At 38.0% G+C, this 27998-nt stretch overlaps 1 protein-coding gene across 1 annotated transcript in view; it reads right to left on the bottom strand.

Moving 5' to 3' along the window:
• Positions 1-27998, bottom strand: part of ZRANB3 (zinc finger RANBP2-type containing 3) — a 64630-nt gene that overhangs the window by 5674 nt on the left and 30958 nt on the right. The window contains exons 4-16 of the mRNA XM_070957027.1: positions 27677-27908; positions 27053-27138; positions 25585-25756; positions 24444-24572; positions 22892-23011; positions 16905-17024; positions 14470-14649; positions 11890-12042; positions 9889-10345; positions 8402-8551; positions 6756-6847; positions 5116-5217; positions 2017-2162 (exon numbers count right to left, since the gene is read on the bottom strand). Of these exons, the coding sequence (XP_070813128.1) occupies positions 2017-2162; positions 5116-5217; positions 6756-6847; positions 8402-8551; positions 9889-10345; positions 11890-12042; positions 14470-14649; positions 16905-17024; positions 22892-23011; positions 24444-24572; positions 25585-25756; positions 27053-27138; positions 27677-27908 (2139 nt within the window). The remainder of the gene's footprint in view (positions 1-2016; positions 2163-5115; positions 5218-6755; positions 6848-8401; positions 8552-9888; positions 10346-11889; positions 12043-14469; positions 14650-16904; positions 17025-22891; positions 23012-24443; positions 24573-25584; positions 25757-27052; positions 27139-27676; positions 27909-27998) is intronic.

Genomic DNA, 27998 nt, shown 5'->3' with positions numbered 1-27998 from the left:
TGATGATCTGCTACTCAATTATTAACAGCAGCCCATGTGGAATCTGTGGGATCTATACGTACAATAGCAAGAATGAGATTTTTAAGTCCTATTTTAGGGCCAGGACCAGATTTTAAAAAGCTTTTTTCTATTTAGTTAAGGTTTTTTATTTATTCAATTTCTATAGCTGCCCATCTCAAGTCAATGAATCGGCTTACAGTTCAAAAAATGTATTACAATTAAAACATTAAAAACATTTTAAAACTATAAAAACATCCAAAATAAATATACATGTCAGGCAAGATACTTGGCGGGTTAGCAATACAGCCAGGAAACAGGACCCAATCAACTCCCAGGTTTGGGAGCCCAGTTTTTAAGGCTTTACACAAGGCTAACAGGGTTGGGTGATTCTAATCTCCATAAAGTTGGAGCCACAGTAGAAAAAGCTCATTGTCTTGTCCCTGCTAGCCAACACTCGTTTGCTGATGAAATCTGCAGCGTGCCCATTCTGCTAGATTGGGTTGGATGAGTAGAGACTCTTGGAAAAAAGGCAATCCCTCAGGTAACCTGGTTGCAAGTCATGTAGGACTTTAAAGCTGACAACCAAAACCATGAATTGCACCTTGAAACACACCAATAACCAATCCATCTCCAAAAGTGGTGCTATGTGTGCTGCATATCTGGCACCATTTACCACCCGCACAGCCACATTGGGCATCAATTAAAATTTCCAAATGCTCTTCAGAAGCAGCTCCACATAAAGCATGTTAAAATAATAGTCTAAACGAGAGGTCACAAGGGCATGAGTTACTCTTGAGCAGTCTCCCGGTTCAGTATAGGTGCAACTGGCGCACCACCAGGGGTGAAATGTAAAATTTGTTACTACTGGTTCTGTGGGTGTGGCTTGGTGGTGGTGGGGTAATGTGACTGGGTGGGCATGGACAACTTTTTTTTTTTTTTTTACTTTTCAAAGCATTTTTTCTAATGCTTTGAAAAGCCTCTGCCGATCAGGCAACTCAGCTGGGATCGTCAGAGACTTTTCAAAGCATTTTTTTTACCACCTCTTCAGCCAAGAGGTTGCAGAAAAAAATGCTTTGAAAAGCCTCTGACGATCCCAGCTGAGCCACACGATCATCAGAGGTTTTTTTTTGTTTTTTTTTACTTTTAAAAGCATTTTAAAAGTAAGAGGTTGTAGAAAAAATGCTTTTAAAAGTAAAAAAAAAAAAAAAAGCCTCTGATGATCATGTGGCTCAGCTGGGCATGGTGGGGGGGGGTTGGGGTTGCAGGGATTTTTGCTACCAGTTCTCTACCACCCGCCGCCATCGCTACCGGATCAGGCGATCTGGTCCGAACCGGGAGCTTTTCACCCCTGCGCACCACCCAAAGGTGTGCAAAGGCCCTCCTAACCATGGTTGCAACCTGCTCTTCGAGCAGAAGCTGTGAGTTTAGGAGGACCCCAGATTGCGCATCTGGTGTTTTGGGGTAGGAGGACCTCCAAAACTAGAGATGGAAGAATCTTGTCTTCATAGGGTTCAAATATCCATAGTCATTCTGTCTTGGTAGGGTGGAGTCAGAGCCCATTTTGTCCCATCTGGTCCTCCAGATATTAGGATAGGGTGTAGCATCACTCAAGGGCCTGGGCAAAAGTTCTAAAGCTATGTATCATCTGCATATTGATGATATCTCACCCCCAAATGGCAAACATAATCCATCCACCCATTCTCCTAGTAGCATTTCACTGTCCAATTTGACTTTTTCACAGCAAGACCAGAACTGGTGATAAGACTATCAAAAATGTCAAGTGGAGCAATTGGGAAATGCAAACCTTGTGAAGGAAACCCTCCACTATTGTTGGGAAAAGCACTTACTGTTGATTCCCCCCCCCCGCCAACAATTCAAGAAGCATTTTGGATACAAAGACGTTTAAAAAAGAAGAAAGATTGTCTCTTCATTTAGCATCATCATGACGAAAGTACAATGTAACTGCTTGAAATGTAATACTTAGACCAGAGTAGAGAAGAGGCTAGCAGCACACACCGTTTGGTACTGGTGAGTTTGGCTTGTTGTTTAGACAATATTTCTTCAGCAGCAAGAACAGGATTAGAGAAAATCTGGCCACTTTTTCTGATAATTCTCTGTCTCATGGCTGTTAGGCTATTCCATTCTCTCACAAACCTCAGTATCTAGAAAAGAATTGTTATTCCTAATAATTATTCATTAAAACTGTGAAGATTTTATTTTGAAACATACACCCAATAGATAACAGTAGGTTTTAAAATAATTTCAACCAATGATGTGCTCTTTATGTCATTTACCTGTACAAACATTCAACTATTTCAAAGATAAATGAAATTTTTCTTAATATAGCAGCAGCCTCAGTTATCGATGGGATATGGAACCCCAGAAGCAGGGGAGAACTCAGTAACATCCAATCTCTGTAGATCAGAAAATGCCTACTGAGCCAGGCCCTCACCTCCACTATTGCATCACAAATCACAGCAGAGAGAAAGACAAGAGGGTGAGCATTAGTGTAGCTTCGAAGAGGAATTGGCCATGGAACTTAAATTCTCTTGATAAATTTCTTTTCCCATCCATTTCAATCAGCATGCTAAGAGCTATGCTTGTCAACAATTGGGCAGCCATAGATTATCCTGCCTTGATCGTTCTAGAGGTTAGCAAATGTATACCATCCATTCAATCACGGATATAGATATATAGCCCAGTGGGTCGATACTGGGTGACAAGCAAGAATTTCTCTGCTCAAATTCTGTCTTTCTCAAACATTTATTACACTAGGTGACATTAAGCAAACCATTTTCTCAGCCTCAGTCTCTTCAACAAGAAATGATCTTCCATTATAAGGCTGTGAGCCTCGTATGCACTGTACAAATGTTAAGTGTTTGCATTTAGCAGAAAGACTCCTGTGTATTCCTAGTGTGTCTTTGACATCTCCGAAAGTAGAAAAGATTTTATCGTTCTTGTACATACATACGCTTGGTCATAAAATATTAACTGGCACCTATCATTTTATATTTTGCTTTGTAATACAGGAGCAGCTGATGACTGCAGCAATCAACACTTCTGTATTTTCAGATGTTCTTGCAATATGATGGGGGGGGAGACGAGGGGGAAATCCACTAGAGCCTCATTTGGCTTTTCAGAAACAAATATTTGTAAGGTTTTGTATGTTCTGTCAGATTCAAAAAGCCAAGCAGTTAATTACATCAATTAAATCAATGCAATTGTGTAGTAAAGCATATGTGACAATGAGGAGGAAGCTCAGCAAATGGTTCAACACCAAGCACAGCAGTGAAATGCACTTACCTTCGCTACCGGTTCGGGAGTGTAAGCGTGCAAGCATGCACGCTACGCTTGTGCCTCTTCTGCGCATGCGCAGAGCTTTTTGCCCATGCACAGAGGGTAAAAAAGGGGACGTAATAACATCCCGGCGGGTGGACGGAGCCTCCTGCTGCCGCCTCTACCGGTTTGCACGAGCCGGATAGATCCAGCCGGATTTCACTGCTGATCAAGCATGAACTAAGATATAGGACCGTGATGGTGAACCTTTGGCACGCAGAGCCCTCTCTGTGGCACACACGCTGTCGCCAGCTGGTCTTTGTGTGCGCCAGAGCACCGGAAACCCTAAGACCAGCATGTGCGCACCAGCCACCTGGTCTTCTGGTTTCCGGCACTCCGGTGCATGCGAAGATCAGCTGGCGCACTGGAAACCCAAAGACCAGGTGGCTGGTGCGCATGCGCAGTTGGTCTTCGGGGTTCTGGCGTTCATACGCGCGTTTGTTTGGGCACTCAGTGCCAAAAAGATTTGCCCTCACTGACATAGGATGTTTGGTGTTCTTTTGGTTGATTGATTGATTGATTGATGGATAAATTATAAGGAAAGATAGTGGCCAGGGACACAAATGTGGAGGCAGTTATGCATGCAAAGAATGTTGTCATATTGGCTAAGAACGTGAATAATTTTGGAAAAGACAGCGTGTAGCACTGAGGTGTATAGATCTGACCATTAGTTTTATCAAAGAGCAAGGTAATTTGTTTGACAGGGGATGTCAAATGAAAAATTGCAAGTTATATGTAAATTGCTAAAAGCTAAAGTAGTAAAGTAAGTGAATTTGTGTACTTTTACAGCATATCAGAAAAATAGGGAAATTGAATTTTCAAGCTATACCTACGCTGGTAGAAAGATAATGGGTAATACATAGTCTATCATGGGAATGTTTGTCAAAAGAAGTAAAAGAAGCAAAAAAGAAAGAAGCTATGTATAAGAGTGTGCTTCTGTCTGTTCTCTTAAATGAAAATGTCAGTATTTCAGGAAAAGCACTGAAGTTGAATATAATGCAAACAAGTTACAAGAATCAAGGAGAGACAGATGATAATAAATGTGGAACTAATCCAAAAGTGAGTGATCAGTACTAAAGAAATACATCAAAGTGGTTTGTACCTACAGAGAGAATGAAATAGGCTTGAATTATTAAACAGATACAGGAAGGAAGGGTGAATGTGAAGAGGTGAAGAAAGCTGAGAAGTTGTGGCTAAATGGGTGAGATCCAAAAAAAAAAAAAAGAGAGGTGAAAAATTTAAACCCACTGAAACAAATTGGCATAGGAATGTGGTGAAAACAGTTAATGGTGGTAGTATAAACAAAATTCAATTTTATTTTCATTCCTTTTCTTAACTTATGCTTTTATATGCCTTTGCTTACTCCTCTTATTGGTATCAATATGATTATGATTATTACTACTCTGTTGCTTTGCATGTACACTGAGAGCTTCTGCAGCCGAGACAAATTCCTTGTGTCTAATCAGATGGCCAAATAAAGTATTCCATTCCCATTCCCATTCCCTATTCCATTCCATATTATTTCTCCCTCTTCTTCTGGCCCTTGCAGAATGTTACTTACCATGAAAGGGAAAAGCATGAGTAAGTATTATGAGTACATATGAAATTAAGCAATTTAGTCCTTGTACAGAGAATGTATGGAGTGTTTTTCTCCCCAAAAAAGGAATAGGTATCACTAAACAAAAACAACACTTAGAAATCAATTTAGGTCAATATAGTCAAAATACATACTTTGGGGTTTATTTGTAGCTTTATCAAGAATCATGGAATTAAACTTACTACTGTACGGTTCTGTTTTTGCTGAAAACATGCTGGTAAATCTTCCCAGTTGCCTACTTTTATATCAAGTGGAATGAAGTTGCAATTGAGAGGCTCTCCATCCTGGATAATCAAATAACAGACACTTAGTATCTTACATCAGGAAGTTATTCAGTCTGCTAATGGTTTCAAGGAAGAACTATTTATTTACATCTAAGTGAAGTGGCCATCTGTCACATGGATTACATCTCTGAGTACACATTACTTCTCTATGTAAGAGGCAATGTGGAAACTTATAGAATAGGGACTTCTTGTTGTGCGTGCCACTTTTTGTACTCAGCACAGCTCACATTAAACCCTCTCATCTTCCCAGAGACTGACATAGTAAAATTGAGATTAATATTGTTTGATCAGAAGTAGGGCACAAGGATATGTATGATAGATGTCATAGATAAGTAACTGGTTCTTCGGTTGGAATATGTAATTCACACATGGATGATCTAGTTTATTACTTGGAGAAGGGTGTGATAATCATATGCTGGTTGAATAAAGTTTTCAAAAGATTGTCTACTAAGGTGACTGAAGCCATGTAGCTTCTTGACACAAAAGGAGGCCAGAAAGGAAACTAGAAATCTTCTTGTAGAATGGGTACTGATCTGCAGGACTATTGTTTGCCAACTCATAACAAAACTATCTTTTTAGACACAGCTCAAATTTGTAGATTAGCTTTCAAAGAACAAGATTTATAAATCTTGTAAACTGGGTCTTCCACTAGCTGAGATGGTTGGACTTCCAGCTTTAAGAAATCGCACCATTTAAGAAACTTGCTTGTTATAGAAATGGAATAATACGAAGAATAATTAGGTATTTGGTTTCTAAATTGAGAATCTGGCAACAAAATAAATGGAGAAGCCAATTGTATCAAGATCTCAAGAGACATTAAGTGTTGCCTTTTGCAAATTCAGCCTGAATATTGAATAATGAATAAGGTAGATCTACTACACTGACAACAGAATGCAGACATGGGAAAATTTGAAGATAGTATCTGTGGAGAAAACAGCAATCCTAGAGCAATTGGTCATTTAGGGATGGAGCTTAAAATCTGCTTTGAAGAGACCAAAATATCCCAAGACAGAGATGTCCTGAGGACATGATAGCAACATCATAGGAAGGTGCTGCTTATGGGACTATTCCAACAACTAACTCTGTTAGGTTGAAAATTACATTATCTAGAGGGGAAAGGCAAGAATGGGTGGAAAGTCAGTACTCATAATGGATTGCATTGCCATATCATGGAATGCTCCAGGAATTGTACACTAGCTGAATTGGGATAGTAATATAGTTGATACTGCAATATCCAGAGGTCAATCTTAAAAGAGAATGACTCAGTGAGAAGCCACAGAATTGATAGAAACTAGAAAAAGTTGTTCCCAACAGCAAAAAATAAGTATGCTTATGCAACTTCTCTCCTCAACCCCTTTTAACATGTCCCTTAAAACTCAGCTTCCTTGATGCAGTTCCATTCAACAATCTATAGTTTTATAGTCCTTCAAGAATGCTTTTTTAGAGGGCATAGAAAAGTCAGGAGCAAAAGAAAAAGAATCTATTGTACCAATCAGAATTCTACATGTGCTTCTTTGAATCCAAAATTAATTTCCCACCTTTGTGTAGACATAAATTCGGTCAGTATTCCTACTTGCACAGAACATTAGACTATGATACGTTAGGATGGATTCTGAATCGTTTGAATACTCTGTAAATAAAAATGATTTGAGTTTTATTACAAAATAATTTTACTTTCATCTCGTTATAACATTTTCAGAAATTGTTTGCTGCTACCTTCTTCCTAGCATTGAGGGATAAGCAACTGGCCAGTCACCTACTCCCTGCTTAAGGCAGAACTAGAACTCAAGAGTCTCCCAGTTTCTAATGCAGTTACTTAACGACTAAGTTAAACTGGTTCTCACTTCTATTTTAGCAGATGAATATTCTGTGATATTTTTAAAAGTGTAATCTTGTTATAGAGAAAGAGACAACTATGTTAATCAAGTTAATTTTGGTAGACAAATAAGATTTTTCCTGTAGGACATTTTCTTGCATTGTCTAAGTTCCCAGAATGCAAACTATAGCCCTGCCATCGTCTCCAAAATGTACTGAGGGCATCTTGTAAGTCTTTCTAAGCACTGTATTCAATAACAGAGGAAAGGAAACAAGTGTTTACATTATTCTTTGTAGTTTTGTGTTCCGATGTTGAACAACTTGAATTCCACTACTATACCAAGTTTTCCACTTCCTCTCATTCCCCTACATTCTGCATTTCCACTCCAAATTGGCTCCAAACTCTTAGACTAGATAGAAATTTTCTCACCATTTAAACATTTTGCAAATGTTACACACACTGATCACTGTGGGAAAAGGTGATAATTCTCAGATTTCTAGATTTACATGTTCATGAACATGTAATAATTAAATATTGCCAGAAGGAAGGCAATTAGAAGTGTCTTTAGAAGAGCACTTGACGGACGTGACTGGGAGGATTTTTCATCAGGTTCGCCTGATCCGCCAGTTGCGTCCCTTTCTGGATCGGGACTCGTTACGCACGGTCACTCATGCCCTCGTCACCTCCCATCTGGACTACTGTAACGCTCTCTACATGGGGCTCCCCTTGAGGAACACTCGGAGGTTCCAACTGGCGCAGAGTGCAGCCGCGCGGGTGGTGATGGGAGCGACGTGGCGCTCCCATGTAACGCCCCTCCTGCGCGAGCTGCACTGGCTCCCGGTGGTCTTCCGAGTGCGCTTCAAGGTTTTGGTTATCACCTTTAGAGCGCTCCATGGCTTAGGACCTGGTTATCTACGGGACCGCCTGCTACCACCAATAGCCTCCCACCGACCAGTACGCTCCCATAGAGAGGGGCTCCTCCGGGTGCCGTCGGCCAAACAATGTCGACTGGCGGCCCCCAGGGGAAGAGCCTTCTCTGTGGGGGCACCTACTATCTGGAACGAGCTCCCCCCCGAGATACGGAGGATTCCGGATCTGCGTACCTTCCGTCGCACGCTTAAGACGTTCCTATTCCAGCAAGCCGGCCTGACCTAAACTTCTCCGCTTTTAAATGGGAATTTTAAATTTGGTTTTAAATTATTGGGGTTTTAAATATGGTTCAGCCAAATTTATTTAATTTGTTTTATCTCTATTTTAAATTTTGTACTTCCATGTTTTATTTTTATGGCTGTTCACCGCCCTGAGTCCTTCGGGAGTAGGGCGGTATACAAATTCAATAAATACAAATACAAATACAATATTTATTACCTTCTTTGAGTTCTTGCTTGCAGCAGTCCAATTTTTTATTTGTTTCTTCCTTTGTCATCTCAATACCATTAAGTTGTACGTTATTTTTGATTGCATTTCCATCTTCACTTTCAGCAGAGAGAAAACCAATTTGACTTTTCTTTTGTATAACTGAGTGTTAAAAAGCAAGAATAAAGAACAATTATATAACATGTTGTTGGAAAAGGTGCATTTCTGTTATAAAGTCTATTACTTAGTTCTCAAGAGAAGAGTAGCAGTTAATTGTAGTTAACCATAAGATGATTCTCAAATTAAAGAAGAACAGGATATGTGCCTGCAAAATTACTTCTCTTATGTTCATACACAGTGACTATGGGTACAAAAATAACAGCATGGTCACCAAACATCTAGCAATTTTTTAAAAAGTTTATTAAAAAAATTAAAAGAACAGAATAAAAAGCTACATAAAATAAAAAGGCTGATAAAGACAGAGTAGAAAAAGAATAACAATACTAAATAGTTTTCTATTATTATAAAATTTGACATATTTTATTTCATTAATTGTCTACAATTATTTATTATGCCATGTTAAAATACAATTAGAGTCCAATAACATTTTAAATGTACTAATATTGATATCTTCACTATTTATAACTATTAAAAGAAAAATAAAAAAGCAAAAGTATAAGAAAAATGTGACAAAAATAAAAAAGGTGAAAAAACCCCCCTATAAACTACTTCATTTAAATTGCCTTCCATTGTACCCATTTATTAATTACATCAATAGATTTGTAAAGACTGCAACAGTTTCTAATTACTTTCTTTACATCTATTATTACGTCTGTAGCATCTCGCAATGCTATGCTTTGGCACTACCACAGATTTAACACTTGAATAAATAACAACAGCATATGCCAGTGATGGCTAACCTTTTTGCCATCGAGTGCCAAAAGCGGGGGAAGCGCAGGGAGGTTGCACGCACGCATGCCCACACCCATAATTCTATGTGCCCCACCCCTCGTGCATACGTACGTGACCCCCCCCACGCTTCCCCCACTTTTGGCATGCGATGGCACAGTGGGCCACCAGACTTCCGGTGGACCATAAGTTGGGAAACGGGCCATTTCCGGCCTCTGGAGGGCCTCCGGGGGTGGGGAAGGCCATTTTCACCCTCCCCAGGCTCCTAGAAAGGCTCTGGAGCCTGGGGAGAGTGAAAAACGGGCCTTCCTCTCCCCCCTAGAGACCCTCTGGAGACTAACGAAGTTGCTCCTTTTAACATGTCTAACAATAAGATATCATACAAATTAAATTTATACCATGGACAATTACATTTCTTTCTGTAAACCTTTAATTTATGCAATATTACACTTTTAGGCCCAACTGCTAATATCTGTTTTTAGCATTAAACATTAGGATATTTTTGTATATATGCTATAATACAAACAGACTAACAAGATGTGTTAAAACAATGAAAAAATATTCTAACAGGAGCAAATATTTTTACTCACTATTCTTTCTGCGAGGAGATTCACACATTTCACAATAAGGTAGCAATGAACTATTACTGTAAGTGCAAAGACTGCAAGGCCAGGTTACTTCAGAGGCAAATGCTTTCGTTGACTCAGGTAAAAGGATACACTCATCCTCCTGGGAAGCTTCTTCTGAAAATGAATTGTTTCTTTTTTTAAACAAACATTTTCTCTTTCCCCTATTAGGAACAAGCTTGGGTGTAGATGGATCTATAGGTCTTGGTCTCTTTGCCTCTCTGCAAAGCTCAACTAGATCCTCTGGCCCCTGGGGATCTATGTTTCTGCCACTTTCCAGATCTTTTTCCTCTGAGGCTTGGGAAGAATTTGAACTCAAACATGGAGATGCATTATAACAGGAATCAATTTTTCGCTTTTTCTCCATATCTGGTTTTGGCGAAAAGAAGTCACGGATATCATGTTGCTTCTCCTTTTCAAACTAGGATGGAAGACCCAACAATCATTACTTTGCTTAACACAAAGATGCCCCTTCATTACCTAATAATAATGCCACATAACCTCTGTGCTCACATAATCACATTTCAGGTGTTTAGCAACTGACTCGCATTTACTATCAGTTCAATGTACTGTAGTCACAATCATGTTTTGTGATTTTTGTAATTTTCCAGCAAAAAAAAATCCCATTGAGTAAATTGGATTTAGATTTACAACCAAGTGATTCACTTAATGATTGTTGTAAAAATGGTCATAAAATTGAATTAGGTCATGTGGTGACTTGACTTATGACCACACTGATTTACAACCAAAATTCCAGACTCAATTGTGATCATAAGTCTGTAGTTTGAATTTTAACAGGCAATTTGACATATTAAGGAAAAAAGTAATAATCTATATTTTAGAATGTAGAAATTCATTAGTATTAACATTCTGTCAACATTATTCAAATTATTTTTTAAAAAGTTGGAGTATTGCACATAGAGTTTTTAAACAAAATTGGTATGTTAGATGCCAAATGAAATAGTAAGGTTTTGCATTAGTACTACTTACTTCAGACTTTTAAATAACTTTCACAAAATGAACTATCAATACTAATATTTTGATATTTAAACAAATATCACAAAATGAACTATCAATGCTAATATTTTGACATTTAAATAAATTTCACAAAATGAACTATTAATACTAATGTTTTGGTCAAATAACATACATTTAACTTATTTTAATCTTTGCTGTAATTAGAACAATAGGGATCATGTTTATTTCTATGGATTTGGATCCAATTTTGAAACTCAAATGACATTACTGGCTACTTTTTTAAAAAATGAGCCGTGTAATTAATTCTGAACCTGCCTTTTGTTATTAGGAAAATGATGCTGTGAAGAGAGAGAGTTCTGCCAATGGTGATCATTTTTAGATTTCACAATTTGACATTTATATGAAGAATTATTAATGCAGCTTGTAATGAAGCTAATGCCCTAGATAATATGCAAAAGGCTATTTGAGTAAACCCTGAACCAAAGTATTAAGACAAATTAATCTGATATAATCTGCCATTAAGTTTCTGCAGAAAGCACTAAAACTCCCAACACAGTTATCAAAGACCAAACAGAATTATAATCAGTAGACATAAGCATCTGCTAGAAGCACTGATAATGTCACACTTGTCACAATGCCATTACACAAATAACATATTGTATCTAATTAGCATCATTTGTGCAACATCATGACATGTGGAATGTCAGCTGCCTCTCCTGAATGTCTAGGTCAGCAAATCCTACAGAAACCATACCTAAGGGTTTAAGAGAAAAATAAAATAGTACTTTAAATATAAAGCATTTATTCCTATGGACATTTCACTTCATTAAAGAATCTAAAACATCATTACAACAGCTAATATTAATAGAAAGCTATGTGAAAGTCAGTTATTATAATAGAGCTAAACCAAAATGAGAAGTATTTGTATATCAAAAACATAGTATTACTCTTGGATACTAAATAGGATTTACATATGTACATTCTTACATGGGTGAATAAGACCTCATCCTTGATTTCATTTAGGTCTTCATTTGGAGTCCAAGCTTCAGCAAAATTCAAAAAATTCCATTTATCTTTGTCACCTTCAGGTGCCTGTAGCTTTTCTTTCTTGCCATTTAATGTGGTACCTGTAACTTTGGCCTAAATAGTAAATGAAAGAATTTTTAAAAATACCCACATTATTATTTGTCTATTTGCTGCATACCCAATTTATAATAAGCATTTAAGATGACGAGCAAAACAGAATATGACACTTAGAAATAGAAATTAAAAGTCTGGTTTTTAACAATTGTGTCTCTGTAGATTTCCAAAGCAAGATTTCAAGAGAAAATATTCCATAATATTCCATTATATTCCATTATCACCTACTACTTCAGATGTCGCTCAACATCCAAACTACTCTGAGACACCACCATCAAAATTAGCAGCAAAATAGCTGATTTTCAGCTATGCAATTCTTACACTTTCCTCCCTGTTGAAACCAAAATGGACTTTTTAGGTCACAGGGACATAATTAACATCCACTTCAAATGCCCAACTTTCCCTAAAAGAGATGAGAAAGTTCGACTGTAACCATTTGACATTGCCAGGCCGTTTTTGGACCTAAGGTTCCCCTCACACATATGTGCTAGTCATTCCCGACTCTAGGGGGCGATGCTCATCTCCGTTTCAAAGCCGAAGAGCCAGTGCTGTCCAAAGACATGTGGCTGACATGACTAAACCCCAAAGGCGCACAGAATGCTGTTACCTTCCCAGCAAAGGTGGCCATACTTTTCTACTTGCATTTTTTACGTGCTTTCGAACTGCTAGGTTGGCAGAAGCTGGGACAAGTAATGGGAGTTCACCCCGTTACACAGCACTAGGGATTCGAACTACTGAACTGCTGACCTTTCGATCGACAAGCTCAGCGTCTTAGCCACTGAGCCACGACGTCTCTTTTTGAGCCTAGAGAGCTAATATAACGAGTGCCAAACGCCAAGAAAGACTGCCATTTCTCAAAATATATCATCCAAAATTATTTACAATTTTCAGAATAACAACTGTCTAGTTTCTATTTTAATCACCTTTCAAAGAACCTGGAAAGTCTGCCTCTAAGAGCATATAATTCAATATTATCTTTTTTAAAAATAAAGGAACAATTATTCCTTATTTCTACTTCCCAGCAGCCTCGGAAAGAGGCTTACAAGCAATTACAAATTTACCCTAGCCTAATGTTAATGTATGAAACTTCTCTCATATTAAATCTTAAGTATATGACCATGGCTCTAATAACTTCCCCCTGCATTATTTACCATGCTCTGCAATAAATTATGGAGAACATGAAAAGTTGCATATTATTTTGTGACCTCTGAGTTGCACTAATAAAAATTTTGTTTTAGTACAGAATCTGCAGAGATGACAGATAGAGCATCCCAAATAATCTGACAGTTCTTGAATTCTATAGCTCAACAAATTCTTTTTTCATTCCAAGGGTCTTGATTTCAGGCCTTTAATGTCAGATTAAGATAAATGAAGACAAAACATGGAACATTTCCAAGGGTAAAAGGCTGCTTCTTATTATTGTTTGACTGCATCTTCCAAGCTCTAATTACCTACATAAATATTTCCTCTGCTTTATGAGCCTCATGCTTTCAGAACTGAGGCACTTCTGCTTTCTAAAGTATGGGTCCAGAGGTTTCTAAGGAAATTCTGTAGCAAAGAAACTTTTACTTCTCATTATGTCTTGGTTGTTTCTTCAGATATATAATATTCTTCTTAAGAACTGAAGCCAAGCAAAACTTGATAGGAAAAAAGATGGGGTGAAAAAGGACCGGCACAGAATGTACAGGTAGTCCTCAACTTACGACCACTATTGAGTCTAAAATTTATGTTGTTAAATGAGAAATTTCTTAAGTGAGTTTTGCCCAGTGGTGAAATCCAAGTTTTTTACTACCGGTTCTGTGGGCGTGGCTTGGTGGGCGTGGCATGGCATGGCTTGGTGGACATGGCAGGGGAAGGATACTGCAAAATCTCCATTCCCACCCTACTTCAGGGGAAGGATACTGCAAAATTCCCATTCCCTCTCCACTCTGGGGCCAGCCACAGGTGGTATTTGCCAGTTCTCCGAACTACTCAAAATGTCTGCTATCAGTTCTCCGAACTGCTCAAAATTTCCGCTACCGGTTCTCCAGAACCTGTCAGAATCTGCTGGATTTCACCCCTGGTTTTGCCCCATTTTACGACTTTTCTTGCCACATTGGTTAAGTGAACCACTGCAGTTCTTAAACTAGTAATAGGGTTGTTAAGTGAATCTGATTTCCCCACTGACTTTGCTGGTCAGAAAGACGCAAAAGGGGATCGCATGACTCCGGGATATTACAATCGTCATAAATGTGAGTCACTTGTCCAGCATCTGAATGTAAATCACGTGACCATGGGGATGCTGCAACGGTCATAAGTGTGAAAAATGGTCATAAGTCACTTTTTAAAACGCCACTGTAACTTTGAACGATCACTAAATGGACTGTTGTAAGTCAATACAGTACAAAATCTGGAGCAGCAGCTGGGACTTCCAATATTTAATCATACCTTACGATTCAACATTGCCCACATTACAGAGTCTAACGTTCCATTTGCAATAAGATAATGGATATTCACAGAATTACTCTGTCCTATCCGATGAGCTCTGTCTTCTGCTTGTTTTATATGTCCAGGGTCCCAATATAGTTCAGCAAAAACAACATGAGTTGCAGCGGTGAAGGTTAAACCCTAAACATAATGAAGAAATAAATACTTATATCATTTATCAAACAGGCAGCAATCAATGCCTTTTGTAAACTTACAGTCTCTTATAGAAATTTCGGGGAACATTTAGTGTTGAAACGAGAGAACATCATTCCTCTTTTATCTATCACAAAGTTTTGTCTTCTATTTATAAATTCCTGACAAGTTGGAGCAAAAGGCATTTACAGGTGGAATTCTCATCTGACATCTCATTCTGTCTCTCCATTAACTGAAATAGCACTGCTAATTTTTTCCCCTCAGTAACATAGCGCTTATCTCTGTAGCTCCTTTCTAAATATCTCATAAGAAATTGCATTATATAGGCAATTATACTAATTCATCAATGATGTGCTCCTATGTATTTTGCAAACATCATTAGTTTCTGGATCAGCTCTACATTATGCTGTTGGTTTGAGCTCCGAGCTTGGCAATTTGGTTGCAAACCTTTCGTCCCCATTCAAGGAGACATCTTCAGTGCGTACAAAAGAAGCACAGCACCTTGCAAAACAAGCTATCGACTCTAATGGCTAACAACCCCCACAACAATGAACAAGCTTGGATCAAGACCCTATCCAATTGACAGCACACTGAAGATGTCTCCTCAAATGGGAACGAAACGTTTGCAACCAAATTGCCAAGCTTGGAGCTCAAACCAACAACTTAACTACCAGCCTGTGCTACTAATATTCAAAGATACATTATAAGATTGACAAAAACCTATTAACTGGAATAGAACAAGGGCAAATTAAGGAAAAGATGCAGAGCACTTCAGCTAAATTCTTTAAAATAATTTAAGTTCCGGAAAAAGTTATTCTCTAATAGAAGAAAAATAAATTGTTAAATCTGTACAATTACATATGAACAAAAGTAGGTGACAATGCAAACATATTCTAGTAGCTGGGGTCCACACTATAATTTGTCAATATGTTCGAATTTTTGGTATGATAACATTCCTACATGAAAGTGTAGTTCTTTTTTGGGGGAAGTGCTGATTGGTTCCACAATTGTTTGGATTTATTTTAGCCTCCCCAAATGGAGGCAACAGCAGTTATCTGGTTATTAGTGACTAAATTTCAGAAGTTGTTAGTTTAGCCTTACTATATATAATGCTAAAAAAAAGTTAAAGAATTTTTGCAAAAATTTTGCAATGTGTTAATTTTGACACCTGTCATTTGCTAAAATGATACAACGTTGCTAGAATTTGCTTAAAAAGAAATTGAATTAGAATTTCTGGATCCTGAACTTTCCTTCTGCAATTGGAATTGTTCCTACTGGACCATTTTGACCAGCTAAGGTTTAGATTAACAGAAGAAGGAATAAAAAGGAGATTTTGAGTTCTTCTCCTTATACTCCACACTCAACTCCATTGTGGACCTGGCAAACATCATCTTCTTTCTTGCTGTGAACATGTCATGTGTAGAAATCTAGGTATGGAACTTATTCAGCCTACAAGCTTTTAAAGTATCTTCCCATAGTACTGGATTTGAAAATGATTTTACCAGTGTTCTATATCAGGGAGCAATTTTAAGGTGCATTTAAGTAATATACTTAGTAAGTTTAAATCTATGCAAATAGATTAGGAAATATAAGCCTACCATCCTAAAACAAAAGGATGGGGCTTTATTGTATTTGCTTCTTAAGAAGTATATTGATATGCATAATAATGACTAACAGATACTTTGCACAACGGTCAATGAAGAAGAATTAATTCACAATCTATTCGAGCAGTTTTACTTAGACAGGTGCTTACAGATATGACGTAGATCTTGTGATGTTCTATCAGTTCGCAGAAACAGTTTTTATCTCCAAGCCTTTATATTTGAACAAACAGAAGGTTTTATACGTGTGTGCAGGCAGAGAGAGAGAGGGAAAGAGGGAGGGAGGGAGGGAAGGAGAGAGGGAGAGAGAGAGAGAGGGAGGGGGAGGGACAGAGAGAGAGGGAGGAAGGGAGGGAGGGAGAGAGAAAGAGAGAGAGGGGGAGGGAGAGAGAGAGAGAGGGAGGGAGGGAGAGAGAGAGAGAGAGAGAGAGAGAGGGAGGGAGGGATGGAGGGAGAGAGAGAGAGAGAGAGAGAGAGAGAGGGAGGGAGGGAGAGAGAGATTTAAATCATTACCTGGCCAGGAGCCTGAATGCTTAAAATAGCCACTCTGGTATCTGAGAGGGAGGGAGAGAGGAAAGGAGAGAGAGGGGGGAGTGGGAGAGAGAGAGAGAGAGAGAGAGAGAGATTTATTTAAATCATTACCTGGCCAGCAGCCTGAATGCTTAAAACAGCCACTCTGGTATCTGGGTCTTTTTGGAATTGATTTACAAGATTTATTCGTTCTGCTGAGGGTACACTGCCATCAATCCGAATATAATGAACCTGTGCCATATAAAGTAACACAAACAGTCACCTGAAGATAAATTGGGTTTTGACAAGAAAAAAAAATGACAACGGGGAAACAAAGATGTTAACGAGATTATTGATTTCCACACTGAATATGGTCAGACCGATCACAATTAAGGTATAGTATGCAATTGGTTCCACCGCAAAAGAACAGTAGCTTTGGACATGCCATTTTTGCTTCAAAGATACGATGCCTTAAAATTTCCAGGAATATAGGTCCTTAGCTTAAAAGGGTAACAATATTTAGGTCAACAGGTTGCTCTAGTCTTCCACAGTAAGAATAAGTATGAATGTCTGTTGGCCAGAGTGCTTCTGCCCCGTGGCTAGAGGGGCCCAGACTGAAATAATCCCTGTCAGGTTGCTTCATCTACTACAGCAAGAACATAAAGAAGAACCAGAACTAAAAGGATGACACTAAAAGGGAACTTAACTTTGGAGAAAATCTAAAAACAGTGATGTAGAAATAGAACTGGAACTCCCAGATCGGCTTTACATAAGTTTAGGAGAAGCAGAGGAAATGTTAGGCATAGGAGGAAGACAGTATTATGGAAATTGAAGCAACAATATTGGTTGAGGAATCTGCAGTTCATGCCATTTCCTTTTTGCTCTGCTCCTATCTAAAGACAACAGATAGAATAAAAGAACATCAGTGTTGGAAGGGACCGTGGAGGTCTTCTAGTCCGACCCACTACTCAAGCAGGAGACCCTATACCAGTGATGGCTAACCTTTTTGCCATCGTGTGCCAGGAGAGGGGGGACAGGGGAGGGTCGCGCGCGCACGTGCCCATGCGCACGCAACCCCCCCCCGCTCCTGGCACATGATGGCCTGGTAGGCCCGTTTCTCTTTCTTACCTGGTTCCAGATCCTCTCTATGCATCTGGGAAGGGTGAAAACAGCCTTTCCCACTCCCTTGGAGGCCCTACGGAGGCTGAAAGGGCCCATTTCCCAACTCTCAGTGGGACAGGAAGTGACATTTTTTGCTGTCCCCAGCCTCCAGAACCTCTCTAGGAGTCTCTAGAAGCCTCTCTAGGAGTCTCTTGGAGCCTCTCTAGGAGTTTCTGGAGGCTGGGGACAGGAAAAAAACGTCACTTCCTGTCCCACCAGGAGTCGGGAAATGGGCCCTTTCAGCCTCTGTAGGGCCTCCAAGGGAGTGGGAAAGGCTGTTTTCGCCCTTCCTAGATGCATAGAGAGGATCTGGAGCCAGGTAACAAAGAAAAACGGGCCTTCCCCACCCCTCCCAGGCCCTCCAGAGGCAGGAAACAGCCTGTTTCCCTACTTCTGGTGGGCCCAGAAGGCCCGAAAATCAGCTGGCCAGCGCGCGCATGCGCCCCAGAGCTAAGCTGGCGTGCCCACTAATATGGCTCTGCGTGCCACCTGTGGCACGCGTGCCATAGGTTCGCCATCACGGCCCTATACCATCTCAGACAAATGGCTGTCCAGTTTTTTCTTAAAAGTCTCCAGTGATGAAGCACCCACAACTTCTGAAGGCAAGCTGTTCAATCATGAGGAACGGTGGTTCAGCGGCTTAAAGACATCGGATTTGTCGGCAAGAAAAAGCCAATTCTCCGCATTCCAGCAGTTTGATCCGTAGCATCACATGACGGAGTGCTTCCATCACTCACCTCAGCTTCTGCCAACCTAGCAGTTCGAAAGCACACAAATGCAAGTAGGTACCACACTGGTGGGATTAATGGTGGAAGCAAAAAACCAGCGGGCAGCGGAATGACCCAAATGCGAGGCAAAAACCAGCAGAGAAAATGGCCCAGATGTTGCTGATCCTCTAACAGAAAGCCATTAGCTGCTTTGTATGTGGAGCTAGTTGGCCTCTTGTGGTGGTGCACGGTGAGATAGCAAGTGAACATGAACTGAAGAAACCAGCAATCTTAGGCAGTTACTTTCTACTCCGCAATAATATTGTAGATTCCTGGCTTTCATGTACCAATGCCACAAAGTAAATAATAGTAATAATGGATTTTGTAAGTTTCCTACACTCCAGTGATATCATGGGGTTGTCTTTAAAAATGATTCAGAACCCTGAAATGGCACAACATGCAGCTGTTTAAATATTGGAAGAGCCAGGAAGTAGGGCAAGGAACACTTCTACTGAATCCTAACCCTAACATTAAAATATTAACGTATAGTCAACTAGTTACAGTAAATTGATACAATAAAAATATTTGGAGAGTTTAGAATCATGATATGTTATCTGAAGTTGCAATATCAATTTCAATACATTTCAAATATTGCAGGACAACAATTCAAATTAACAGGGTAGTATCTACAAACATAATTATGTAACATTTACAAATCATAAACAAAACAAGTAAATGTAGCCAAATTGCTTGAAAATCCTCTTTCTTGCTCCCCGTCAAGAACAACTAGCTTAAAAAATTAACCTCACCAGCACTTTTGACATTAGCATTATAAATATTATATGCAAGAACAGTTAAAGCTATCCTGTACAAACCCAAAGAAGAAGACCTTGCTGACAATGAGCTCCTGCTTGTGGAGCTGATAGTTAAGAAATTTGGGGAAATAAAAATCTTAAATTTGCCTTCCACAATAATTTATTCTGCAGGTGAAATTGCAATGAATTTGGGTCTATGTGCTCCTTCTGACTTCTACTATTTAAAAATAAATTTGTTTTGTTCAATAAAATACCTAAAAACACGGACACAGAGAGACTGAAGAAAATTCCTGTATTTTCTTTTGCAATTAAAATTACGGATCACCTGAAAACCCAGTAGAATAGAACCCACTTCTATTCAGTAGAAAACAACCACCAAAGCTTATTCAAATTTATCTTAGCATCTTGGATGCCAAGGAAACAAGAGGTCAGGAATTAACCTCTCTATAAAGCTGTACACTATACTGCTTATGGTTTATAATTAGTTCCTTAGGCCTTGACCTCTCCACTTAATTGCTATTTATTATGTCCCTGCATTATAATACATTATCCAGTTCATCTTCCCTCTTATCTATATAAAAAGTATCATTACTAAATTTCCAATAAAACCCCACAACAGCCTATCATTTGCTCAAAGATCCTCTTTTGGTTGAAACTGAACATTTTCTTCCTTAACCTCTAGTACACACTTCTCATAGTGCACAACTCAGCAAATATTTTGTGCTGGTCATAAGTAAAACTCTGTTAAAATAGGACTGCTGAGCAAGCACCTTACTACCTTGCTGCCTTTAAAAGATGTGAAATGGCTTATTAGTGTGACTTGAGTAATATGTTCTGATTACAACCCTATGATCCCTATGTATACACTTAAAAAAAAAAAGAAATAGAAAGTCACGACTACCATAAACTAAAGTTTGTTGTGAATTACATTTGAGTCCTGGTGGCTTTTATGTATACCTCTCTGTTTTCTTAGCACCGATTCATATTGCCTTCTTCCCAAAAAATTGATTTTATGACCTAGTCTAGACCCCTGGAATTCTCAAATGGCCCCTCATGGGAGCATTAACATGGCCAACTCTGCCTAAATTTGCATATTAGCCAAAGTTAATTAAGAGGTTGCACTTGGAGCTGAGGCATGCCATGCTAATTTGCATTAATTTGATCAAGAAAAATATAATAAGTATTGCTATTGCATACAGATGTTCCATGCTGCTTGTAGTTGGGGGTTGGAATGTCAAAGTTGAAAATAATGAGGAAAATACAGTTGGATTGTGCAGTCTAGGAAACAGAAAATGAATCAGAAGAATGACATTAGTTTTTGCAATGCTAACACACTCTTCAAACAACCAAACCAATGTCTGTGGACATGGACATCAACCGAGAAACACATACAAATAAAACTCCATAATTGGTATAATGAGATGGAAGAATTCATTTAGAATGGCAAAGATATATCCAGTTGCTCACTGTGGAATAGATCTTTTGTTGAAGTTCCAAGTAAGTTAATTTTGTTCTTTTGTTGAAGTTCCAAGTAAGCTAATGCAGAAGAATAAGTCACCCAGTATCTAGGCTATCATCTGGAGAATATAGCCACCATTTTAAGGAGACAATCAGAAATAGTTTTTAAAGGCCAAGATATACACCAATACCAAAGAAGAAGATTTAGCAGGGTGCACAAGCTTTCATAAATATCCTTAATTTCATATGCTAACAAAATAATGCTTAGTATCATTCAATGCAAATGGGAGTCCAACCTGACCATTGAGACACCACATATTCAAGCTGAATTTAGAAAGAGACATTATGGTTGATACACAACTGGATAATGAAAATAAATAAATAAAAGAATACTAAAAGGAAGTCAATATGTGCTTCATTGATGAAAGAAATACACTTGATTATGCAGGCCACATCATGGTGTGGAATGTCCTTAGAAAAATGTGGCAGAACATGACAAAGCAGATTGCCTTTAAATCAACAAGAGAATAAGACAAGCCTCCTTATTTATTCAGTCTTAATGATGAATATGTATAGAGGAATGCAGGATTGGAAGCAGATGAGCAAAGTCTTAAAATTGGAGAAAGAAAGACTATTAACCATATATGCTGATTGCTATTCTGATAGTAAAAAACTCCAGTAATTAAAAGAGCATAGTGAAAACGTGGGGCTGAAATGAAATATAAAGGTCAAACGAATGACAACAATTACAGGCTTAGGTTTACTTGTTAGCCTAAGAATTATCAGACATTATTGAAATGGTCTATAGCTTCTGTCTTTTGGGACCAATAAGCACCATTAACAGAACCAGCGATCAAACAATATACTGGAGACTAGCACTTGACAGAGTTGCAGTGAAGAACCTGGAAAAGATATACAGATGGTACAGGCAATAGTTTTCCCTGTGATAGTCTATGCTAGAAGACGTTGGGACTTTGAAGAAGCAGGATAAGAAGAGAATTGACAATTTTGAATTCTGATGTTGGGAAAGACTCCTGAGAATACCAAGGATGCCAAGAAAACAAGCAAAAGGATCATCTGACAAACCAGACTAGAGTTTTCTTTCGTAACACAAATGACTAGGCTGAAATTATGCTACATGAACATATTATGTGAAAACCCAGCTCTTGAAAAATCCAGAATATTGGGACACATGGAAGGAAAGAAGAGCAACAAGAAGAGAATCCTAACAACCAGCAACAAGGTGAATGGACTTTATTACAATAGTGATGAGTTCAACTCTTGGAAGACCAAAGGGTCAGGATAAGGACAGATACTTCATTGGTCATTAAGAATCAACACTATCTTATGGCAATCACATACATCAAAGCATCCATATTAGTATATGATACTTGATAGTATGATAGGAACCAAAGTTGAGCAACATTTTTAGAGGAAAGGTGAAAGCTGCAGTGGACTAAGACCAGATTGTGGGCGTGGATAGCAACAGAATTTCTCTGTGGTCTTTACATGGACTAAACTTTATTAATCTGAGTGCTATAACCTCCTACATTGTTCTAGTATTAAGTCTTTAGTGCACTGCTTGTTGGCCTTCCAACAAGTTCTAACGAGTCACTTATTTACTATAAGTGAATAATAATTTGAGTAGTATCTTCCTCTTTCTGGCACCCCTCCCTAAACATTTTGGGACTGTTATATGGCTAACTGGGTATTTTGAAATTGCAGCCTCAACATAGGTGGAAAGTGCCATGTTGAGTAAAGCTAATGTATGCAGTGCTATCTGCTTTTAACTGTTAATTTTCACTTAATAATTGTTTGTTTTATAGAGGTTTTTAAAATACGCCACAATGGAAAATATGCCAGTAGTCAAAATGGTACAGACCCAAGCTTCCCCCCTCTTTTTTTGTAACTGTGATATTCACGTCTACATCTTAATAAGAGCCTCCGATAGCAATCTAATTCCATAAAGCATATTTACCTTGCTTTCAATCACCGCCTCGGTACATGCCTGCAGCATACTTAAATGATGAGCAAAGACCAGAAACTTCAGTTCTTCATTCTCCAGCAGCAATTTAATATAATCCTTTACTGCACCTGCCTAAAATATATTGGCATGTTTTAATCTTATTGTAATTATTGAGAAAAGGAAATGCAAAGGGACAGCAACAAAAGACCAGGTATCTTAAGTTATAAAACAAAACTGCATAAATAAACAATTAACTTCTCTATCTATCTATCTATCTATCTATCTATCTATCTATCTATCTATCTATATGTGTGTGTGTGTGTGTGTAATCAAATGTAGATTCAGGTTAAGAAAAAACAAACCATGGCATCTATTATATTATATACTGGTTCATCCACGTACTTCATCATATTGGCTCATCAATTCCTATAAAGAGTTTTGTGCTACTTATGTTCAAAGCAAACAGGCAAGAATGACAAACAATACACACAAACACACACACCTCAACATAAAACACACTTACAATCTCTTAAGTTTTGGATTAAAATATTTTTTGAATGGAAGTATTTCTACTTAACTGTGACTAGGAATTCCTCAATTCAAGAAAGACTAGTAAAATGTCTGCCAGCCCCTTGTCTATTCAGCAATCCAATATACTATATCCCAAATTATATCCACAGAAGCTGATTCTCAAGTTGGTCTTTTGAAGGGTTATGTCATGCAGTACAAAAAAACTGACTAGAGAAGTCCAGTTTGATAAAAAGATTACATTTCAGAGTTCCTGAAATTAATATTCAAGTGCTGTTGTTAAGGATCAAGTACTACTAGTTAAATGTCAGAACATATATTTGTTATCATAGAAAACTTTAAGTAAAATAAAGTACTTATTACTGTTTAAGTATCATTTTGACAATATACACTAAGATGAGGCAGTTTATGGACAAATTAAAAGTAGAATTTAGTTCAGGGGCTGTAGGGAATGAAGAATGGTTAACAAAATTCTCCCACGATGGTCTATTCATAGAAACTTTTGCTGGATCTAGGCATCTTACAGATGGAAAAATATTTCTTTCTCGTTTTCAAAATCTTTTTGTTATAAAAATGTGGATGCTTAAAATTAGAATACCACTTTATATTATTTCCAATTCCCAAGAAATGAAGTAAGAGGTGCCTTTTTCATTGTAATACCCTTTGGAATACTATTCCCCGCTGAAATTCATATGGTGCCATCCTGACTGTATTTAGAAAGGCCTTGAAAACTTAGCTTTTCTTCCAAGCCTTGGGTTGAGTAAATGGTGTGTCTTCTGTATTTGGGGAGACAAGATCGTTGGGTTTGTTCCCCCCAGAGGTTTGGGGTTTATCATTTCTACTATCAGTATTTTGCTGGTATTTTTTATTATGCACCACTCAAGAGTTGTTATAGAGCTGGGTAGCCTTGTAAATTTAAATAAGTAAATAAATAAAATGAATAATCTTTATCCAGCTGAGTGTTACATTGTTAGAAAAAGCAGAATAGGAATAGGTACTACATTTTAACAACACTCACAAAGCATTTCAGGATTACCTTGGCAATGGCAGTCTGCTTAAACATACGTGTAATTAGACTCATCACTTGGACAAAGTCATCTTTAGTAGAGTCTAAATTTGAAGCCCTCATTAACTTCTCCCACTCTTCAAAGCTAGTATTTAATTCCTGCATAGAAGGAAACAACACTTAGAGGCAAAAATGTGAAAAGGCAAAACAATTACATTGTCTCTGAATCATACCATGTTTTCTCAATAAAGAACAATAGACTCTAACCTTTTTCGCTTAGCAATGTCAATGCACTGCGCAGTCATTGATAAATTCCTACCACGTATGGAAATTTACTGAAAGACTGAGAGAAAAGTAATAAAATAGGAAGTATAATTCATTCTATTTTAATCATAAATAAAACCATTATTTTGAAAATTTCAAAACTAGAACACTATTTAAATCAAAATGGCTATGTAAATTGTTTCTCAGTACTGCATTTATATTATCTTGCTAAAATACTTCTTTGTATGTGTTACTTGGATATGTGTATTCGTGAATATCACAATATTTTAGAAATGTAAATGTATCAGTATGCACCTTATTGTACTGTTTTTTCTGTGATGTACATATATGCTGCATGTTCTTCTGAACATGCAATATAAATTATACTTATTCAAATTTTGGCTACCGGCTATAGTTGCTAGGGCTGTGTGGGCCTTTGGATTTAAGGAAAACAAGAGGAAAAGATGCTTTGGAATGCATAAGGGCACTCATCCAGCACCTGCAAAGAATTCCTGCAATTACATAACTGCATTTTCAGCTGCCAGATTATCGGGAAAATATATATTTACTACACTATTTAAAACAGAGCCTCGCTCCTTGAGTTCACATTCTATTTATCATCAGCACTTTATCTATCAGTTTCCACCACAAAATAATATCCCACTGCCAGTTTAGCTTTTCTACTAAGTCAGAATAATGTTCTATTTACCCTGTATGACCTCTTATTTTACAATGAACCAGTTAGGTTCCCTATAATAGCAAAACTGAATAGAACTACTGAAGCTGTGCAACCCCTCAGTGATAACTTTTGGAACATGGCCATTCTTCTGTATACTTCACAAAGTCATTATACCTATGAAAATAGATCATGATTGACATATTTCTCAGCATGCTAATATCAGCTTACTTTAGCAGTATTTTTAGGAAGATCAAAAGGTATCCGTTGCCTAATTTTAGGTGGCAACTGTGTTAAAACTTCACTTTTCATTCGCCTAATCATTACGTTGCTTAGTAATTCATGCAGTTCATCTAAATTTGAAGCTCCTCTGCAGTCCCACTGTTGTCTTTTACCAAAATATCTGGAACAAGAACAATAAAAATAGAACAGCTCATTTAAAACGTCATAACATTTATTATTAAATTAGACATATATGTTCATACGAGCTTCTTTCCAAAGGAGGAAAATATAATATACCTATGGCATTCATCCAAATCTTAAATATCGTTATTTTATGATTCACATTTAAGCTAAATAGCAAAGTTATAGTTTAATATAGTAGGTTCAAATAGTATATTTGTTTTGCCTATATATTTTGTTTCTAATGGTAAAAAAGCTAAGACAGCTCAGAAAGTCTTGAGTCTGATGGTGTCCCACAGTTCTATGACTCAAATTAAAGCAGTAGAACAGGGATCCCCAACCTCTGGGCCGCAGCCCACTATCAAGCTACGGCCTATTTGCAACAGGGCTGTGTGAGTGTTGGGCCGGCACACATGTGCAGCGCAACTCATATGAGTAGGTTGTGCGCACACACACACAGCTCAGCTTGGGCAAGTTGAGTTGCATGCACATGCACGCCACCTGACGCTCATGCAAACTGGGCTGTGTGCGTGCCGGCCCAATGCTGATGTAGCCTAGTTCCTCTCTCCTTCCCCTTAGCCAGGCCGTCAAACTGCAAAGGTTGGGGACCATTGCAGTGGAATATGTGATGAACCAATGCATTGATATAGGACTGTTTGGAAATAATCATGGACAGAATGTTTCCAAGCCACCACTATCACAATAAAACCCCAAAACCACACATCCAGAGGTCTCATCCATATGAGCCCTGTATGAGTTATGAGAGAAAAGGGAGAAATTTTGTTTTGCAAAGTTTAGACTTACACATGGGCATTTTGTACTATGAAGTTATGCAACAAATTAACTAATTTTTTTCTACTATTACCTTGAAGTAATAAACTTTTTTAGCTAAGGTTTGCAACAGCTCAGTTATTTCCTGACAAGTAATGCTTATTGTTATAAACAGTACAATAAATATTGTTCTTCCAATAATTGCATACTGGAACTAAATTCAGTTTACAATATTACATCATGATTTTTTCTCCTTCCGTTCAATCGTATCTGATTCTCAGAGATTGCTTGGACAAGTCTCTGAAGTTTCCCTGGCAAAGTTTTTCAGAAATGGTTAGCCATTGCTTCCTTCTTAGGGTTAAGTAAGAGAAAGTGACTGGGCCAAGTTCACTCCATTGGCTTTATGTCTAAGGTGGGAATAGAACTCAAGTCTCCTGATTTCTAGTCTTATGCCTTAATCATTATACCAAATTGGAATTGTACACTATGAATACATCTATGTATAAAAGGATGAAGAAGTCATTACCTGACATGTGCATTGCAGTATTTTTTTGCATACTCAGTCCATGTGCCAAATTTCTGTGGACAAAGTGCTTCAAGTTGCATGAAAAGCTGTTGAAATACAATAATAAATATTTTTAAAATGCCCATTAAGTCAGAAATCCTAACTGAAGCCCACTTTAAGTCCAGCCCATCTCCTTACTAAGAGTTTATTCAGCATAACTTCATCTATTATTGAGGTAAAATCAATGGTACTTCCCAAACAGCATCAGTAATGTCACTGATACAGGTACTACTGTGCGTTATTGAAGCTACATCTTCAGTCCAAAAATCATTTTAACAATTCAAATTAAATCAGACCTCTCCACTCTTCCCTCCTCTAATTTTTTTTACCATCACTTTCCAGCATGCATCAACTCTTGGGTGCCAAAACATATGCAGTAATTATGATTGTAACAGACCATTATTACAAATCAGACATCTGAAATAACAACCCTATGTTTACCACTAATCAGAGTGAGAAAGGGAATTTGAACATGCAAGGGATGGACAAGCATGTAGGTCCAAAGCCCATCGTCACCCTCCCATAATTGTTTCACCATGGCATGCACATTTCATAGGTTTTGAAACTTAAAGCGATTTTTAGAACCTCTTCAGGTCTTCCTAGAGCAGGAGTTCCAGTGAGGAGAACAGCTCGAATAGCATTCTGTACAATAGGCAGCAAAATCTTGCTACGAACTGCATTCCTGGATTTCATGTAATGGGATTCATCAATTATTACTACTTTGAATTTCTGTTTGCATAAAGTATCTATTAAAACATGAGCATCTGAAGTTAAGAGGCCGTAACCCAGGACAGTCACTTTGCTTTTAGGTATTTGCCTAGAAAATGAAAAGAACAAAAAAAAAAAATAGTAACTAAACTATATTCACATTAATCATCCATGACTACCTATTGCTTGAATGTATGCC

Source organism: Pituophis catenifer, unplaced genomic scaffold, assembly GCF_029215685.1.
Source record: "Pituophis catenifer annectens isolate HBS135680 unplaced genomic scaffold, rPitCat1.0.hap2 SCAF_1, whole genome shotgun sequence".
In the NCBI taxonomy this organism is placed as follows: domain Eukaryota; kingdom Metazoa; phylum Chordata; class Lepidosauria; order Squamata; family Colubridae; genus Pituophis; species Pituophis catenifer.
This window is presented reverse-complemented; position numbering and strand designations above follow the sequence as displayed.